The following is a 19,479-nucleotide window of genomic DNA, read 5'->3' on the forward strand; positions in this document are numbered from 1 at the left end:
ATCTTCAGCTGGCGGAAGGACTCCTCTTCCAGCTTTTCCCATTTGAAGGGTGGCTTCTGGTTTTTGGCCTTCCTGGACTGGCCTATCAGGAGGTCCTGCATAGGAGCTGCCTTCTTGGTAAAACCGGGAATGAATCTTCGGTAGTAGCCTACCAAACCGAGGAACTGCCGCACTTACTTTATGCTGGATGGTCTTGGCCAGTCCTTAATCACGGTGATCTTGTCAGGGTCGGGGGCTCCTCCGTCAGCACTCACCACGTGTCCCAGGTACTGTACTTTTGGCTTCAGTAGATGACACTTTGAGGGTTTTACCTTTAGGCCATAGTTCGCCAGGGCTTCAAACACTTCTGCCAGTTGTTCCAGATGGTCCTCATAGGTCTTGGAATAGACGATGACATCGTCCAGGTATAATAGGACCGTCTCGAAGTTCCGGTGTCCCAGAAAGCATTCCATCAACCGTTGGAAGGTTCCTGGTGCGTTGCAGAGCCCGAACGGCATACAGTTAAATTCACAGAGTCCCATCGGGGTGGTGAATGCGGTCTTCTCCCGGTCCGCCTCTGCTACAGGAACCTGCCAGTACCCGCTAGTGAGATCCAAAGTAGAGAAGAAGTTAGCAGATTTTAATGCAGCTAAGGACTCTTCTATCCCTGGTAACGGGTACGCATCTTTGTGTGTGATACAGTTGACCTTCCTGTAGTCTACACACATTCTCATGGTGTTGTCTTTCTTTTTCACTAAGACTAGTGGAGCTGCCCAGGGGCTACAGCTGTCCCTAATTACCCCAGCCTCCTTCATGTCTTTTAGCATCCCCTTGGCGTGTTGATAGTGTGCAGGTGGTACGGGTTGATATCTCTCTTTTATGGGAGGATGGTCTCCCGTTGGGATGTGATGTTCTACCCCCTTTACTCGCCCAAAGTCTAGCGGGTGTTTACTAAACACTCTCTCATACTCTTGAACCACCCGATAGACTCCCTGTTTTTGGTGTGAGGGAGTGGAGTCAGTACCCAAATACAGTTGCTGACACCAGTCCTCCATTGGTTTCTTAGAGCCGTTACCTTCCTCTGGTTGAGATGGAGGCAAGGGTTCCACGGCCTGTACAGAGTTCTGGTTGATGGTGAACAATTTGGCTAGCGTGGCATACCGGGGCAGGTATACTTCTCTCTCCCCGATATTGATGATGCGGACGGGCACCCTCCCATGGCGTACATCGACCACCCCCCGTGCTGTCAAAATGGTGGGCCTACACTCTGAGTAGACGGGTTCTACCATTGCTTGGTAGTCTCTACCTCTTAGACCAATAGCTGCCCGGCACCAAATCATCATCTCACTTTTTGGGGGCATGGCAATAGGGAACGGGTCACACATTCTCACGCTACCTATCTCACCACCAGATAGTTCCACCTGTTGCCGTTTCATCAGTGCCCGGATCTCTTTTTGGAGCACACGTTGCTGGCTGGAACTGGCGTTCCTGGCAACCTGCTGCAAAATAAGAATCACCTCTGCAAGACAGTTTTCAATTACGTTAGTACCTAGGGTTATTTTTGGGTGACTCTCGCGACGGTCAATGTCCACAATGATCAGTCCTTGTGCCTGCAGTTCAACTTTACCGACCTTGATGGTCACCTCTTTAAATCCTATCTGTGGCACAGGCTGACCATTGCTGGCGATAATGCTCAGGTCGTCATCTGGGTAGCGGGTTATGTCCGAGTCATTCCAGTACCGCTTGAAGAGCACGTACGGGATGGTGGTGACCTGTGACCCGGTGTCTAGTAGGGCACTCATAGGAATGCCATCCAGTACCACAGGCAAGACCGGACTTCCCCCTACTTATTTGTCACGCCAGTTTGATGGGCCTGATGATCTTAAGCCTGGGGGTTGGCCCCCTACCCCAGGTTGTGCCCGTTTAAATGACAGTACCTTGCCATATGTCCGGGTTGATTGCAGCGGCGGCAGATGGGTCGTCCGTCCTCGTTGTATCTGTCGCTGGGTATTCCTCTGGCCGGTGGGGTCCTCCTCAGTCGGCGCCACGCGACGTCCTCCGGTCCGGATGCCAGCTGGATCTTTTCTGGAGAAGAGACCTGTAAAGACTGCACAGTTCTGGTTAGCGCGGCAACACTCTTAGTCAGCTCTTGGACCTGGTGGTGCAGGTCTGTTGCCGGGTCATTGTTCAAAGCCTGCGCATCAGCTCCCACAGGACCTGCAGACAAGGGCGCCGTCTCCTGGTGGTAAGTGATAGCAGGGCACCTGTGGGTCACAGCGCCACCTGGTGCCGGTTCTCGGAGCACCCGGATGGCTCTGTCCTTGAACTGTGCAAAGTCCAGGTCAGGGTCCTGTAAGGCTATTGCCCGCAACTGGGTTCGGTGGGCATTGCACAGTAGACCCTCAATAAATTGTTCGGTCAACAGCTTGTCTTCATTTCCCACGCTGTCAGGGTCTGCCTGCTTAATGGCTCTCAGGGCCTCTTGTAGGTTTAGGGCATAGTCTCTTATACTTTCATGTGCCCGTTGTTTGCACCCATAAAATCTTAGTTTTATCTCGGCTGAGGAGCGGGTGTCAAACGTGTCTTTCAGCCGGGCTAGTATCTCTCTGACAGTCCTCTTCTTCCCAGGTGACCAGGACTTTACCTCCCTTTGGGCTGCCCCGATTAACTGGGCCACCAGAATGCTCACTTTTTGCTCTTCTGTGAGGGGGTATACCTGGAAGAGGCTATCAAGTCTTTCCCTAAAGTCACTCAGGGTATGTGACTCTCCTGAGTACTGGGGTAGCCAGGTTGCCCCCGGGATATAGGGCATGGTGAATGGCATGACTGCTGCAGCGGTTGCGCTGGCGGTGGCTGTGGCAGTGGAGCTCCCCTCGGTGTCCGACATCCTCCTTCCCCCCTAGTGGACCGTGGCCTACCTTGCGATGCTCTTCTTCCGTAGGCCGCGGCTCCGCAGTCGATCGTCGGGGTTGAGGACCTGGCGTCGCGCTCTGATGACGTCAGCGTCGCTCTTCCTTCCTTCCAGGACCTTACGCGGCGTCAGAGCGTGGGGCGGAGCTTCGGATCTCGCGCGCTTTCGGCGTCCACGCCCCTCTTCTTCCCGTGCGGTGTCCCGAAGATGGCATCCGAAGGCGGGAAGCAGCTGCGGATGGCGGGAAGAAGGCAGAAGACGGCGGGAAACGGTCCAAGATGGCGTCTGATGGCGGGAATCGGCTCCGGATGGCGGGAAACGACTCCGGACGGCGGGAAACTTCACCACAGGTAAGTTCAAAAGTCCTTTTCAGGCACGCAGTACCCGGTGGTTGCGGGCACGAAATCCTGCCGACTACGCCAAAGTTAACGCGCCCCCTGGGCCTGTGCTGTGCAGGGGGATACCCGGAGCCGGATCGCTGGGGGTTGTAGTCCTCCGTGGCGGTGACCCGGTCCGTGCCCAGGGCGGTCAAACCAGTGGCAGTCTATTGGTATTGTAATTGTCCGACTACGCCACCCGTGGATTGCGGTCAGTGGGGACCGCCGCTGCGCTGCAGACCGCTGAGGCTGATGTTGTTTGCGCAGCCGAGTATGGGATAACTCCCCACGGGAGAAGTATTGCCTCAGGGCAGCTAATGTGGATGATGGGAGTGATGGTGTGAGCGTCCCAGTAGTAATGGTGCTGGTGCGGCAAGGAATCACAGAGACGTGTGGTGCAGTTCAGCGTCTTTGCTGATGGTATAAAGCAGACCCTCCCGGGAGTACTGGTTAGCAGTAGGGGCCTGGTCAGTCTGTTAGCAAGCAGGATCTCCCCTGGCCAGGTGGAGTTGTGGGCCTCCCCGACTATCTGCACTCTTTCCTGGCTACCTTGCTCTATGCGGGTAGAAGTAGCCCACGTCCCTGAGTATACCGTGTGGTGCTCACCCGTATGGCCGGTGACTTGGGGCCTTCCGTCAGCCTTCGCTTCACGATGGCGGTGCTGGTCCCTTGCTTGTGACCGTGCCTTCGGGTTTCTAAGGCCAGAGGACATAAAATCCCCTGCCGGTTGGATTCTGCTGCTGGACCTGGATGTCCCCACAGCCTCGGACTCCGTGTCCGGGTTTAGTGTCTTCAGCCAAGGCGAGCTTCCTAGCTTCCAGCCTCTGGCACTCACTCCTGCTCCTACAGAGCTCCTGTTGTCACTTTCCCTGTGTCTGGAACTTCACTCCAGGCTCTGACTGCTCTGCTTGTTCTGCAGGCTCTGTCTGACCTAATCCCACCCCAGACCCAGTTTATAAGGGCAGATTCCTCCCCTCCCAGGTCTGGGTGGGCCGTGTTGCATGCTTAGGGCTCCTGACCAGAGAAACCTCCCACTTGCTCTCAGACATAATATCTCTATTACTGTGGCAACCAGACCCCTGGGGTGTCACAGAAGGATGTTAGCAATACCATGGATGGCAAGAAGAACAAACTGTCTTGGAACAAATCAATCCAAACATGTAAATCAAAACAAGGATCACCAAGCTACGACTTGCCTACTTTGGACACATCATATGAAGAGAGCAATCACTGGAGAAGGACATCATGGTCGGAAGAATAGAAGGAACAAGGTGAAGAGGAAGACCAGAAACCGGATGTCTTGATACTATCAAGATATCAGCGGAGAAGACCCTGGTGGAACTATCTAGGCTTGCACAAGATTGATCTTTCTACAGATCGTTCGTCCATCAAGTAGCCATGGCTTGAGATCGTGCTGAAGGCAAACAATAATAAATTATAAAGTCATAATAGTCCTTGTGTGCCCCATTATAAATTAATACTTCTTCAGTGACCCCTTAAACAGCAATAATGTCCCGAGTGCCCCCTCATGAAGTAGCTATGATATGAATAACTGTTTTAAAGTAATTATGCCACTTTCAAAAATTATTTTGCCACTGAAGTGCCCCTTTAACAAGTAATAATGTCACATGAGTATCCCCATAACAAATACAATTCCTTGAGTCCCTTCAAAAATGTAATAAAGCCCAATGAGTGACCCCAGAAAGTTATAACGACCTTGAGTGCTTCCTAAATAAAATAAGGAATAATGCACCGGGTACCCCACACAAAGTAATAATGACCCCAGCAGAGCATGATTAAAAGTAACAATTTCCCAGAAAAATAATAATAATATAATATATATTTCACCTAACCCCAAGTCCTGACAAGCCTACTGACTGACTTCTTTTCTTTTTTCACCCAAGTGTGGGTGAAGTAATATAGGGACCTCATTGTGCCACCCGTCCCAGGTCTATGACTTTCAATGCACATTCTTTAGACGCAGGTCACTTTAGAAGGAGAGCAGTAGGGCCCTTGGGTCGTTGCTCTTCCATAGTGTCTTGTGGACACCGATACAGTTTAGAGAGGCGCTTGCCCACACAGACGGTTGAGAGGAACATATTAGGCGTCCGGAAGTCACAGATTGGTGCAAACCAAGGATGAGTGTACAGTACATCATTTTAGTTGTGCAGATAACCGGAAAAGCACTCATCTGTAGGTATTGTGCAGGAACAGACACAGCAATATAGAAGATATATGGTACATTCATTTCTCTTTACTTCTCCCCTGGAACAGAATTATTGAGTAAATAAAAATTTGCAAAAATTGCAGAATCATCAAACTGGAGAGGACCTAATAAAGGGACCTATACGCAAAAATACGTCTGTAACCCAATGAAGCAAATCTTGCCCTTTTATGAGAACATCTCCAGTTTGATGTGTCTGGAGTCTACTCTCTGTATTGCAATTTTTTGTAGATTTCTGAACACATGGATAAGCCTGGCACTGTGCACTGTATGTACGATTGTGCATGCACCAAACTTACGGAGCACCAGTTACTAACAATCACACAGATCTGGCATTTCTACCTAAATATGCATTGGTAGACTAAGCAGTGATTCACTATGACAACATAAGGACACTTCTGAAACATCCCAAAAAGTGCTGATATTCTGAACCTCTACATGTACCAGATGTGAGTCAATGTCAGAAAATGCTGCAAATGTCAGGATCACTTTATGTTAATAGACACTTCTGGTAAGGTATAAGATGGGACTGCTTAGCAGGACACAAATTAATAAACCGTCACAGAGGAAACCCAGCTTACCAAGTAAAAATGGTAGGGAGAGGAGAAACTCTATTTCCAGTAGGAGACATATGTTTAATTTAAAGGGGTTGTTCAGTTAAAACAAGTGATCACCTATCCAAAGGACAGGTGATAACTTGCTGATTGGTGGGGGTCCAACCCAGGGGCGGACAAAGTCCAAAGAAGGACCCTATGCACAAACAGTACATGGGCCCTTTGCAGTCCAGTAGCTCATAATAATGCACCCCTTAATGTGTGACAGTAGCTGCTTGCTGCTTGGCAGATGGAAATTGGCACCCTTATCTCTTGGGATCCTGTGCGACTACACAGGCTGCACCAATGGTATCTCCACCCCTGGTCCAACAGCCGGGACTCAGTTAGATAGGGGAAGTTTTATCCCTAATGGGGAACTTTAATCCCAGTTACAAAATGGAGCAAGAGGTCAGATGGCCGACTGTATGTAGCTCCATTCATTCCCTGCGGGAATGCCAAAAAAAGCCGAGTGCAGCACTCGGCAGCCCCATAGATAATTAACGGAGCAGTGGTCGAGCATGCACACTGACGCTCCACTTTCACAAGGATAAAAGTTCTCTGTTCTAATGACTTGTGCGGATCCCAACGGTCAGACCACTGTATCTGTGTCCAAAGAACACCGCAAGGCAGGATTCAAGTACGGCACAGCAGACGAGAAGGCTGAAACAAAACTCCGGCTTTATTATGTACAAAGGGATTATATTCTCGGGAGTGAGAATTACAGTATTTACAATGACAATATCAATAACATGAATACAGGAAGAAATAGCTGAAGCGAGTCATAAAGCTATGCTATGGCAATGAAAGCTCAAAACAACAGTACACATCAAGTTTCACATACTACTCTAGGCTAGTCCCCTATCTGGCTTTCCGCTAATCAGGCCATGCTGCTATTACGCTTAACCCTAACACAGTTCACTACCGGTGAGTCACTCACTGTTGCACAGATCAGACGCAGATGGCATCTGCCACTTGTTCGTGGTGTAACGGAGCAGTATCACGTCACTGGAGACCTCTCCTTTGTATATTGGATCTCTTCCTTCTGCAGGCAGGCAAACCTTACTTCACTCTCACTGAGGTAAAATGGCTGGTACTCTGTGTTGTGTGTTAAGTCAGGTCAGCAGCCTTCAGGGAAAACGTTCTTCAAAAAGGGATGGATTTCTCTACTCTTGACACAGTCCTGACAAGATATCTAGATAAAGTCCGTGCTCTTATCTTTCCAGAGATTTCCAGTTTCTTTTTATAGTCTTCCTTTACCAGGAACAGGCAGGAGCCTCTCTGCTCCCTCAGACACACATGAGGTCCCTCTTCTTCCTGGTTCATTTCCCTCTCTCAGCACAGACCAAGAAGCAGGGGGGTGATTAGTCCATAAGCAGAAAACCCAGAGGGGAGCATGGTTTCTTAAAGCCACAGTGTATTCAATGTCCGGTAAGGGCAGATCTCCTACACCACCACTGATCAAGAAGTTATCACTCACCCCATGGATAGGTGATAGCTTTAATCAGACAACTTCATTAAGGGATTTATCACCTGTCATATTTCCCTTTACATTAGTGCATCTATGCAATCTCCTTGCAAATATTTATGCGAAGTTTCATCCACTTAACAACTACTTGCTAATGATTTCTACTTCTAACTTTTTACAATTATGATTATCTAAGATAAAAGTCATCTAAAGTTACTTTCATTGTTTATTTCCAGTTGATAAAAATTCTCGTCTGGACTACTGCAACTCTCTACTAATCAGTCTCCCTCTTACCAAACTCTCCCCTCTCCAAACCATCCTGAATGTGGTAGCCAGGGTCGCATTTCTGTCCGGCCGCTACACCGATGCCTCCACCTTGTGTCAGTCATTGCACTGGTTACCCATCCACTACAGAGTCCAATATAAACCTATCTTTCTCACCCACAAAGCTCTCCCCACTTCTGCACCACCCTACATCTATGAGGAACGGTTGCAGGATTTGGGAATGTTTAGCTTGCAAAAAAGAAGACTGAGAGGAGACTTAATAGCTGTCTACAAATATGTCAAGGGCTGTCACATTGTAGAAGGATCATCTTTATTCTCATTTGCACAAGGAAAGACTAGAAGCAATGGGATGAAACTAAATGGGAGGAGACACAGATTAGATATTAGAAAAAACTTTTTGACAGTTAGGGTGATTAATGAGTGGAACAGGCTGCCACGAGAGGTGGTGAGTTCCCCTTCAATGGACGTCTTCAAACAGAGGCTGGACAGACATCTGTCTGAGATGATTTAGTGAATCCTGCTTTGAGCAGGGGGTTGGACCAGATGACCCAGGAGGTCCCTTCCAACTCTACCATTCTATGATTCTATGATTCTATGATCTCCTCCCTCATCCCTGTTTATCACCATACCCTATTTCTCTGTTTTGCAACTGATCTAGACTAACATTCTCTGTAATCTGAACATCCCACTTCCGTCTCCAAGTCTTCTCTTGTGCTGCGCCAGTTTCCTGGAATGCACTACTCCCGACAATATGATTAATACAGTGGGGGGAAATAAGTATTTGATCCCTTGCTGTTTTTGTAAGTTTGCCCACTGACAAAGACATGAACAGTCTATAATTTTAAGGGTAGGTTAATTTTAACATTGAGAGATAGAATATCCAAAAAAAAATCAAGAAAATCACATTTGCCTTTGGAAGTGCATTGAGCTGTAGGGTGCATTGCTGAAAAAGGGGAAAAAAAAAAAAAAAACTCTTTAAATCTCTTAGTTTGCGAGTGTGAACGAGCTGAGTGTGACCGGAGCGTAAGTGCGAACGAAAGTAAGTGTGTGACTTGTTTTTCAGTGAAGAGGTATTTGGGAATCCTGCAGAAAATACCTGTGTGAATTGCAGTGAGTTGCTGCATTGTGACATGCTGAGTGCTTCTCTACCTGTTTAGTTTTATTGGGCTTTTTAAAACCTATTTTCTCACTACAGTTTTACAGTTTCTCAGTTTACTACCTGTGTATTTAAGGTTTAACTATATTGCACTAAAATCCTGAGGTGTAGCTATAGTCACAAGGGGTTAATTAAGGGGGAGGGGTCATAATTAAGGGTTTATAAGGGGCAGCTGGTTGGGCATCCAGTCCTTTGGAAGTGCATTGAGCTGTAGGGTGCATTGCTGGAAAAGGGGGAAAAAAAAACTCTTTAAATCTCTTAATTTGCGAGTGTGAACGAGCTGAGTGTGACCGGAGCGTAAGTGTGAACGAAAGTAAGTGTGTGACTTGTTTTTCAGTGACTTGTGATTCAGGGAGTTTGGAAGGGAGGACTTTGGACTGATTGCTGTCTGTATTTTATTAATTCTTTACTTTTCTTTTTACTTAACATTCTGTCTATTGCAATCCCCATTAGAAAATGAGCTCAATTATTGACAATACTATCCAGTGTACATCTTGCCACATGTATGCATTCCTTGAACAGCCGGTCGGGGTTGCTTACTGCTGCGCGAGATGTGTGCACGTTGTGCGTTTGGAAGCCCAGGTACTGGATCTAAATGAGCAGCTGGCAACACTGAGATCCATTGACAATATGGAAAGGAGTCTGCTGCTCACTGAGCAGCAGCTCACTGGGGTAGATGTGGGGGAGGGTGGTAGTCGGTAGCTGCAGGACAGGGAGGTCGCTAGTTGGGTGACAGTTAGAAGAGGGGGTAGAGGGAAGAGTGCCAGGGAGGCTAGTCCTGATCTGGCACACCCCAATAAGTTTGCAAAGTTGTCAGATGAGGGGAGTGACGGTACAGGGGTAGCACTGCTGCAGCAAGTCATGTCCCCTGAAAGCCAGAGGAGTGTCAGCTCCAGTAAAGAGGGAAATAGGAGAGCAGGGCAGGCCAGGCAGGTGCTGGTAGTGGGGGACTCAATTATTAGGGGAACAGATAGGGCAATCTGTCACAAAGACAGGGATCGTCGAACAGTGTGCTGCCTACCTGGCGCTCGAGTCTGGCACATCGCTGATCGGGTTGACAGATTACTGGGAGGGGCTGGTGAGGACCCAGCGGTCATGGTGCACATTGGCACAAATGACAAAGTTAGAGGTAGGTGGAAGGTCCTTAAAGATGATTTCAGGGAATTAGGCTGCAAGCTGAAAGCAAGGACCTCCAAGGTGGTATTCTCTGAAATACTACCGGTACCACGTGCCACGCCTGAGAGGCAACGGGAGATTAGGGAGATAAATAAGTGGCTCAAGAACTGGTGTAGGAAGGAGGGATTTGGGTTCCTGGAGAACTGGGCCGACTTCTCAGTTGGCTACAGACTCTACGCTAGGGACCGGCTGCACCTCAAAGGGGAGGGTGTAGCTGTGCTGGGGGAGAAAATGGCTAGAAGGTTGGAGGAGTGTTTAAACTAGGGATTGGGGGGGGAGGGTATTCATTTTATAGGTGGGGAAGATAGTGCAGATAGTGACCTGGGCACAAATAAAGAAATTGGGGATGGGGTTAGAACAGTCAATAAAGTAAGAAGGAATAGAGGTACAGAGAGATACATAAAATGCATGTACACTAATGCCAGAAGCCTCACCAACAAAATGGAGGAATTAGAATTAATTTTGTTGGAAAATAATTATGACATGGTAGGGATATCTGAGACGTGGCTGGACGAGAGCCATGACTGGGCAGTTAATTTACAGGCTATAGTCTGTTCAGAAATGACCGTACAAACAAGCGAGGGGGGGGGTGTTTATATGTAAAATCATCCTTAACCCCTTTCCAACCCTTGCCGTATTAGTACGCACATTTGCGTACCCCCGGTTCAGTGAGGGCTGCTGCGCTGAGCCCTCACTGAACTGAGCACATGTCAGCTGATTCTTACAGCTGACATGTGCCCGCAACAGCCGCGGGTGGAATCGCGATCCACCCGCGGCTGTTAACATGTTAAATGCCGCTGTCAATCTCCGACAGCGACAATTAACGCGCACTTCCGGGTTGCGCGTCATAAGCCCCGCCCACCGGCGACCCCGTCACGTGATCGCGGGTCACCGATGGGCGTGCATGACAACCCAGGGTCTGCAGCAGATGCCTGTGGTTGTCATGATCTCGTCGCTATGAGCGCCACCTAGTGGTCGGCGCTCATAGCACAGGACCATTTCTGCTGTATGCAGGGGATCTGCTGATCCCCTGTATGTAGCAGAGACGATCAGACAACTGCTTTTTCTAGTCTCCTATGGAGACTATTGAATCATGCAGTAAGTGAAAAAAAAATGCTTTTAAAAATATAAAAAAAATATAAAAGTTTAAATCACCCCCCTTTTGCCCCATTCAAAATAAAATATAAAAAAAAAACCTCCACATACACATATTTGGTATCGCCGCGTTCAGAATCGCCCAATTTATCAATATAAAAAAAGAATTAATCCGATCGGTAAACGGTGTAACGAGAAAAAAATTCTAAACGCCAGAATTATGTTTTTTGGTCGTCGCAAAATTGCAATAAAATGCAATAACGGGCGATCAAAACATCGGATCTACCCCAAAATGTTATCAATAAAAACGTCAGCCCGGCGCGCAAAAAATAAGCCCTCACCCAGCCCCAGATCCCAAAAAATGGAGACGCTACAGGTCTCGGAAAATGGCGCTATTTTTTTTTTGTTTTTTTTACCAAATTTTGGAATTTTTTTTCACCACTTAAATATAAAATAACCTATACATGTTTGGTGTCTACGAACTTGTAATGACCTGGAGAATAAGAATGGCAGGTCAGTTTTAGCATTCAGTGAACGTGGTAAAAAAAAAAAAAAAACAACTGTGGTTTTGCACTTTTTTTGCAATTTTACCGCACTTGGAATTTTTTTCCCGTTTTCCCGTACATGATATGGTAAAACTAGTAATGGCGTTGAAAAGTACAACTTGTCCCGCAAAAAATAAGCCCTCACATGGCCATATTGTCCAAAAAATAAAGACGCTATGGTTCTGGGAACAAAGGGAGCAAAAAACGAAAAAGCAAAAACGACAAAACCCAAGGTTGCGAAGGGGTTAAAACCCGTCTTGCGGGAGGATATATGTGAATCTAATGAAAATGTAGAGTCCCTGTGGGTGGAGATAAGGGGAGGGGGAAAAAATAATAAATTACTGATAGGGGTTTGTTATAAGTCTCCAAAAATAATGGAAGTAGCGGAGAATATCCTCGTTAAGCAAATAGATGAAGCAGCGACTCAAGGAGAAGTCATTATTATGGGAGACTTCAACTACCCTGAAATACATTGGGGGACAGAAACATGTAGTTCAAGCAAAGGTAATAGGTTTTTGACAACTATGAGAGACAATTACCTTTCACAACTGGTTCAGGACCCAACAATAAGGGGGGCACTGCTAGACCTAATATTAACCAATAGGCTAGACCGCATATCAAATATACGAGTTGGGGGTCACTTAAGTAATAGTGATCACAAAATAATACGTTTTCATGTAACCTTTAATAAGATGTGTAGTAGAGGTGTTACAAGGACACTAAACTTCAGGAAGGCAAATTTCCAACGGTTGAGAGATGATCTTAGTGCAATAAACTGGGACGATATCCTGAGACATAAAGCTACACAAAGCAAATGGGAGACATTTATTAACATCCTGAATAGGACCTGTGCACAATATATACCCTTTGGCAATAAACATGCTAGAAATAGGAGGAAACCACTATGGCTAAATAGAGCTGTAAGGGGCGCAATAAGTGACAAAAAGAAAGCATTTAGAGAACTAAAGCAAGTAGGTAGTGATGAGGCATTAAATAAATATAGAAAATTAAATAAATTATGTAAAAAACAAATCAAGGCAGCAAAGATTGAGGCAGAGAGAATCATTGCCAGAGAAAGTAAAAATAACCCCAAAATATTCTTTAACTACATAAATAGTAAAAAACTAAAAAATGATAGTGTTGGCCCCCTTAAAAATAGTCTGGGTGAAATGGTGGATGAGGATGAGGAAAAAGCCAATATGCTAAATGATTTTTTTTCAACCGTATTTACACAAGAAAATAGCATTACAGAAAACAAGATTAGTGATAACAAAAATTCTCCATTAAATGTCATTTGTTTAACCCAGCAGGAAGTACGGCGGCGTCTAAAAATCACTAAAGTTGACAAATCCCCGGGCCCGGATGGGATACACCCGCGAGTACTGCAGGAATTAAGGAACGTCATAGATAGACCATTATTTTTAATCTTTAAAGATTCCATAATAACAGGGTCTGTACCACACGACTGGCGTAAAGCAAATGTGGTGTCAATATTCAAAAAGGGGACAAAAACTGAACTTGGAAATTATAGGCCATTAAGCTTAACCTCTACTGTGGGTAAAATCCTGGAGGGTTTCCTAAGAGATGCTATAATAGAGTATCTGAAGAAGAATAACCTCATGACCCAATATCAACATGGGTTTACGAGGGACCGTTCCTGTCAGACTAATCTGGTCAGTTTTTATGAGGAGGCAAGTTCTGGACTGGACCAAGGAAATGCAGTGGATGTTGTGTATATGGACTTTTCAAAAGCTTTTGATACGGTTCCACACAAAAGGTTGATACATAAAATGAGAACAATGGGGCTAAGGGAAAATATATGTATGTGGGTTAAGAATTGGCTCAGTGATAGGAAACAAAGGGTGGTTATTAATAGAAAACACTCAGACTGGGTCTCAGTTAACAGTGGGGTACCACAGGGGTCAGTATTGGGCCCCCTTCTTTTTAGCATATTTATTAATGACCTTGTAGGGGGCATACAGAGTAATATTTCAATATTTGCAGATGACACTAAACTCTGCAGGGTAATCTATACAGAGGAGTACAATTTTATATTACAGAAGGTTCTATGTAAACTAGAAGCTTGGGCTGATAAATGGCAAATGAGCTTTAATGGGGATAAATGTAAGGTAATGCACTTGGGCATAGGAAATAAAATGTATAATTATATGCTTAATTGTAAAACACTGGGCAAAACTGTCACTGAAAAAGACCTGGGTGTATTGGTGGACGACAAGCTCACGTTTAGTGGCCAGTGTCAGGCAGCTGCTGCAAAGGCAAATAAAATAATGGGATGCATTAAAAGAGGCATAGATGCTCATGAGGAGAACATAATTTTACCTCTATACAAGTCATTAGTGCGACCACACTTAGAATACTGTGTACAGTTTTGGTCTCCGGTGTATAAGAAAGACATAGCTGAACTAGAGAGGGTGCAGAGAAGAGCGACCAAGGTTATTAGAGGACTGGGGGGTCAGCAATACCAAGACAGGTTATTATACTTGGGGTTATTTACTGTGGAAAAAAGAAGGCTTAGGGGTGATCTTATTACTATGTACAAGTATATGAGGGGACAGTACAAAGACCTTTCTATTGATCTTTTTACTCTGAGGCCAGAGACGGGGACAAGGGGGCATCTTCTACGTCTGGAGGAAAGAAGGTTTAATCATAATCACAGACGGGGATTCTTTACTGTAAGAGCAGTGAGACTATGGAACTCTCTGCCGCATGATGTTGTAATGAGTGATTCACTATTAAAATTTAAGAAGGGCATGGATGCCTTTCTTGAAAAGTATAATATTACAGGTTATATATACTAGATTCCTTGATAGGGCGTTGATCCAGGGAACTAGTCTGATTGTCGTATGGAGTCGGGAAGGAATTTTTTTCCCCAATGTGGAGCTTAGTGTTGGCCACATGGGGTTTTTTGCCTTCCTCTGGATCAACATGTTAGGCTATGGGTTGAACTAGATGGACTTAGTCTTCCTTCAACCTTAAAAACTATGTTACTATGTTACTATGTTACATTGTATAAATTAGATAAATTAATTAGCATTTTGCAGTGAGAAATAAGTATTTGATCCCTCTGGCAAACAACACTTAATACTTGGTGGCAAAACCCTTGTTGGCAAGCACAGCAGTCAGATGTTTTTTGTAGTTGATGATGAGGTTTGCGCACATGTCAGGAGGAATTTTGGTCCACTCCTCTTTGCAGATCATCTCTAAATCATTAAGATTTTGAGGCTGTCGCTTGGCAACTCGGACCTTCAACTCCCTCCATAAGTTTTCTATGGGATTAAGGTCTGGAAACTGGCTAGGCCTATCCATGACCTTACTGTGCTTCTTTTTGAGCCACTCCTTTGTTGCCTTGGCTGTATGTTTTGGGTCATTGTCTTGCTGGAAGACCCAGCCACGACCCATCTTCAATGCTCTTAATGAGGGAAGGAGGTTGTTGGCCAAAATCTTGTGATACATGACCCCATCCATCTTCCCTTCAGTACGATGTAGTCGTCATCTCCCCTTTGCAGAAAAGTACCCCCAAATTATAATGTTTCCCCACCATGCTTCACGGTTGGGACAATGTTCTTAGGGTTGTACTCATCCTTCTTCTTCCTCCAAACACGGCGAGTTGAGTTAATGCCAAAGAGCTCAATTTTTTTCTCATCTGACCACAGCACCTTCTCCCAATAACTCACAGGATCATCCAGGTGTTCATTTGTAAACTTCAGACGGGCCTGCACATGTGCCTTCTTGAGCAGGGGGACCTTGCAGGCACTGCAGGATTTTAAATCTTTAAGGCGTAATGTGTTACCAATGGTTTTCTTGGTGACTGTGGTACCAACTGCCTTGAGATCATTAACACGTTCCCCCCGTGTAGTTTTAGGCTGATCTCTCACCTTCCTCATGATCAAGGATACCCACAAGGTGAGATTTTGCATGGTGCCCAGATCGAAGTCGATTGACAGTCATTTTGTATTTCTTCCATTTTCTTACTATTTCACCAACAGTTGTCTCCTTCTCACCCAGCGTCTTACTTGTGGTTTTGTATCCCATTCCAGCTTTGTGCAGGTCTATGATGTTGTCCCTGACATCCTTAGAAAGCTCTTTGGTCTTGCCCATGTTGTAGAGGTTAGAGTCTGACTGATTAATTGAGTCTGTGGACAGGAGTCTTTTATACAGGTGACCATGTAAGACAGCTGTCTATAATGCAGGTAACGAGTTGATTAGGAGCGTCTAACTGGTCTGTATATATATATGTATATATATATATACATAAATTTTATTTTTTGTTTCTCTACCAGCTTGGATTTTTTTTGGTACTTTCTGAGACACAAGCAACTAATGCCATGTTTCTGACTAATTTATGCCAATGAGTTTTCTGTTCCTACTTTCCAGAATATTTGCTGACTCTCTCTTCTGCTTTTTCTACTTACTGCTTCTCTACAAAGCAATATTACAAGGTTTTGTTCACTCCTTTGATGGCAAAAATAAAGTGAAGCACAGCATGCAACACTATTCGGATTATTCAAATGACAGAAACTTAAAGGGAACAAAGGCAGATCCCATTACAAATCACCAATTGTCCATGGGGTGTCATATGAATTTACAGTACAATAGATCTGCATCTATGTCATAGTTCCTGTTGTGAACAGAGGCCATGACACAAATGTGAACATTGTCTTCACTACTCCATTCCAGGCTCACATTCACATTGATCTTAAAGAGAACCTGTCACCAGGTCAATAGTGCCCAGATTTTACACTTATTTTGTTCCTGCTGCTCCCCTGTGTATTCCAAAATATACGGGTCTTTTTATTTAGCGCTAATGCTTATGGTGTTTATGAAGTGGGCGTGGCTCACATGCTAGTTATGCCAAGCATCCTAAAGACACGCCCACAGGGAACCATGTATGCCACGCCCCCTTTTTATATGGCAGATTTAAATAAAACAAAAGTCAGAATACTCAAGGGATCGGTGGGATTAATATACAAGCAAAAGCTGGCCATTTTTGACCTGGTCCTTAAAGGCATTATCCATTTCTAGAAATTTAGTAAAAACCTCTAGTAATATTGTAAAATCCCCAAATCATCAGTACTCACCTACCCTTTCTCTCCCAGTGATCCAGCGCTTACCCTCTTACTGGGTCCCCTTTTTCATTATATGCTTATGGGCAACAAGGCTCCTACTGCTGAGTGGTGATTAAAGTAGTACAGCACACGAAAAACATGATTTCTTACTCACCAAGGTTGTGTACTGTTGGTCTAAAGTTTGTTGTGTCCAATTTTTTGTATTTAGAGCCTGGGTATAGAAAATGACCCGCCAATGGAAGCCATCAGCAAAGAAACAGAGATGAACTTTTCCTTTGGGTTCAAAGACTTGAATGGTGCGTTATCTTTTCCACACTTAATGTACTTGTAATGTTTTATGGGCTTTCATTTTGTCGTAAAAATGACCAAGCAACATGACTATCCCGGTCAGTACACATAAACGGATAACAAATTTGCATGCATAGGTTTTTTTATTTATTTAAGTGGTGAAACAAATTGGAGAAATATTGGAAGATGAAATTTACTTATTTCTGATTGTTTTACAGAGTCACTTAATGCGCTTGAAGACAATGATCTGGACGCTCTCATGGCCGATCTTGTGGCCGACTGCAAAGATGCCGAACTGAAAGTTAACTGCACCCCTCCCTTTCCTAATTTAGACAGCGCAAACTACTGTTATCTCAATTATACAGATAATTTGGCGGCTAGTTCCATGGATGACCTATCTTCTCTCCCGCCACCACCACCTAGTGCATGGGAAATGGATCTACCTCCTCCACCGCCAGATCCTGAAGAGCTAAAAACTCAGGTAGATAAGATAAAGGGGAAGGGGGGACATCTTTTTCAACAGCAACTATTTTAAAGGGCTTAATATTATAGTAAGTGTCCTTATTATTCGAGAAAGGCTTAATAAATTGGATTGAATATGTAAAATGGGTTGTCCAGTTTAAGCCCCTGGAGATGCAGCTTTTTTTTTTTCAACTTTTCCTTCTTTCCAGCAACATAGCTGTTTTAAGGCATTTTTTTCATGGGATGAGTTGTAGTTTAGAATGGCAACATTCATTTTATTATGAAAAACTTTCCAAGTGGGATGGAACTGAAAAAATACAGCAATTTCACCTTTGTTTTTTTGGGATCTTGTTTTGACAACACTGCCTTGGTAACTATTGCATGGGTCAGTACAGTTATAATGATACCAAATTTTTTTAACTACTTTAAAAAAAATTGGCTTCAGTTGCCATATCCTGAGAAGCTTCATTTTTTTTTTAATTTTAGGATAATAGATCTGCATGAGAACTTGTATTTTTGTAGGACGAGCTATAGATTTTGACGGTATCATTTTGGGGTCCATACAACTTTTTGATCTCTTTTAATTCTATTTTTTGGGGAGGAGACACGACCAATAAATAATTGTTCTGCCATTATGATTTTTTTTTCTTCTCACCTTATGAAGTTATGAGATAAATAGTTTTAGGTTTTACGTTAGGATAGTTACTCATGCAGGGATACCAAATATATTCATTTTTTTATGTTTATTTTTTACATTTCGCTATTTAGGTTTCTAGAAAACAGATGTGATTTCAATTTTTATATTTTTTGGGGGAGTTTGGGGGGTTTATATTTTCTTTGCATATTTTAATTAGTCTTATTAGGTGACTGGAACCTGACGTCTCTTCATCATCTATACAATACACTGCAATACTGTAGTATTGCAGTGCATTGGTAAATTAACGACCTACGTACTTCATAGATGTAGCAACATGGAGGAGGAGAAGGCTGCCAGAAGGTCCCGGGCTGTCATGACAGTTCATCACAAGGACGGAGGGGTGATGGGCGTTAGAAGCTAATTGCCAATTTCCACCTTACATACTGACGCGCCCCTGGGCCTACTTAGTGTAGCGTTGCGCACGCGGGGACTACCCGGAGCCGGGCCTGTTGGGGGTAGTAGTTTCGTGGCGGTGACCCGGTCCGTGCCCAGGGAGTCAAACTGTGTGGCTGAGTATTAGCAGTAGATGTTGGACGACTACGCCACCCGTTGAATGCAGCTATGGAGCTGCCGCTGCAGGGCAGACCGCTGAGGCCGGTGGAAGGATGGTGCAGCGTGGATGGTATAACCCCCAACGGGAGGGGTATGGCCTCAGGGCAGCCGACGTGGATGATGGGGGTAGTAGGAACCACTCAGAGACGATGCGGTGTAGTTCAGGGTCTTTACTGGTGACAAAGATAGACCCTCCCGGAGTACTGGCTAGCGGTCGGGGCCTGGTCAGTCCTTGAGCAGATGGGATCCCCCTTGGCCAGGCGGAGTTGTAGGCCTCCCCAACTAATTGTACTCTTCTGGCTTCCTTGCTAGAGGCGGGTAAAGGTAGCCCACGTCCCTGAGTGTACCGTGTGGTGCTCACCCGTATGGCCGGTGACTCGGGGCCTTCTAGTGGCTTCCACTCCACGACGGCGGTGCTGGTCCCACACGTGTGACCGTGCCTTCGGGTTTCTTGGCCAGAGGACCTGAAATCCCCTGCCGGGCAGTTTCTGCTGCTGGGTCTGGGTTAATCCCCACAGCCTCGGACTCCGGGTCCGGTGGTAACTCTTCAATCAGGGCGAGCTCTTCAGCTGCCAGCCCCTGATTCC

General features: G+C 45.3%; 1 protein-coding gene across 2 annotated transcripts in view; it reads left to right on the forward strand.

Annotated features, from left to right (window-relative positions):
* APBB1IP (amyloid beta precursor protein binding family B member 1 interacting protein) overlaps nt 1-19,479 on the forward strand; it is a 257,758-nt gene that overhangs the window by 95,448 nt on the left and 142,831 nt on the right. For both annotated transcript variants that reach the window (XM_073676511.1, XM_073676510.1), the window contains 2 exons: nt 17,102-17,189; nt 17,400-17,662. In XM_073676511.1, coding sequence (XP_073532612.1) covers nt 17,129-17,189; nt 17,400-17,662 — 324 coding nt within the window. In that variant the 5' untranslated portion in view covers nt 17,102-17,128. The remainder of the gene's footprint in view (nt 1-17,101; nt 17,190-17,399; nt 17,663-19,479) is intronic.

Source organism: Phyllobates terribilis, unplaced genomic scaffold, assembly GCF_046119375.1.
Source record: "Phyllobates terribilis strain yellow unplaced genomic scaffold, ASM4611937v1 Scaffold_4__5_contigs__length_816908805, whole genome shotgun sequence".
In the NCBI taxonomy this organism is placed as follows: Eukaryota; Metazoa; Chordata; class Amphibia; order Anura; family Dendrobatidae; genus Phyllobates; species Phyllobates terribilis.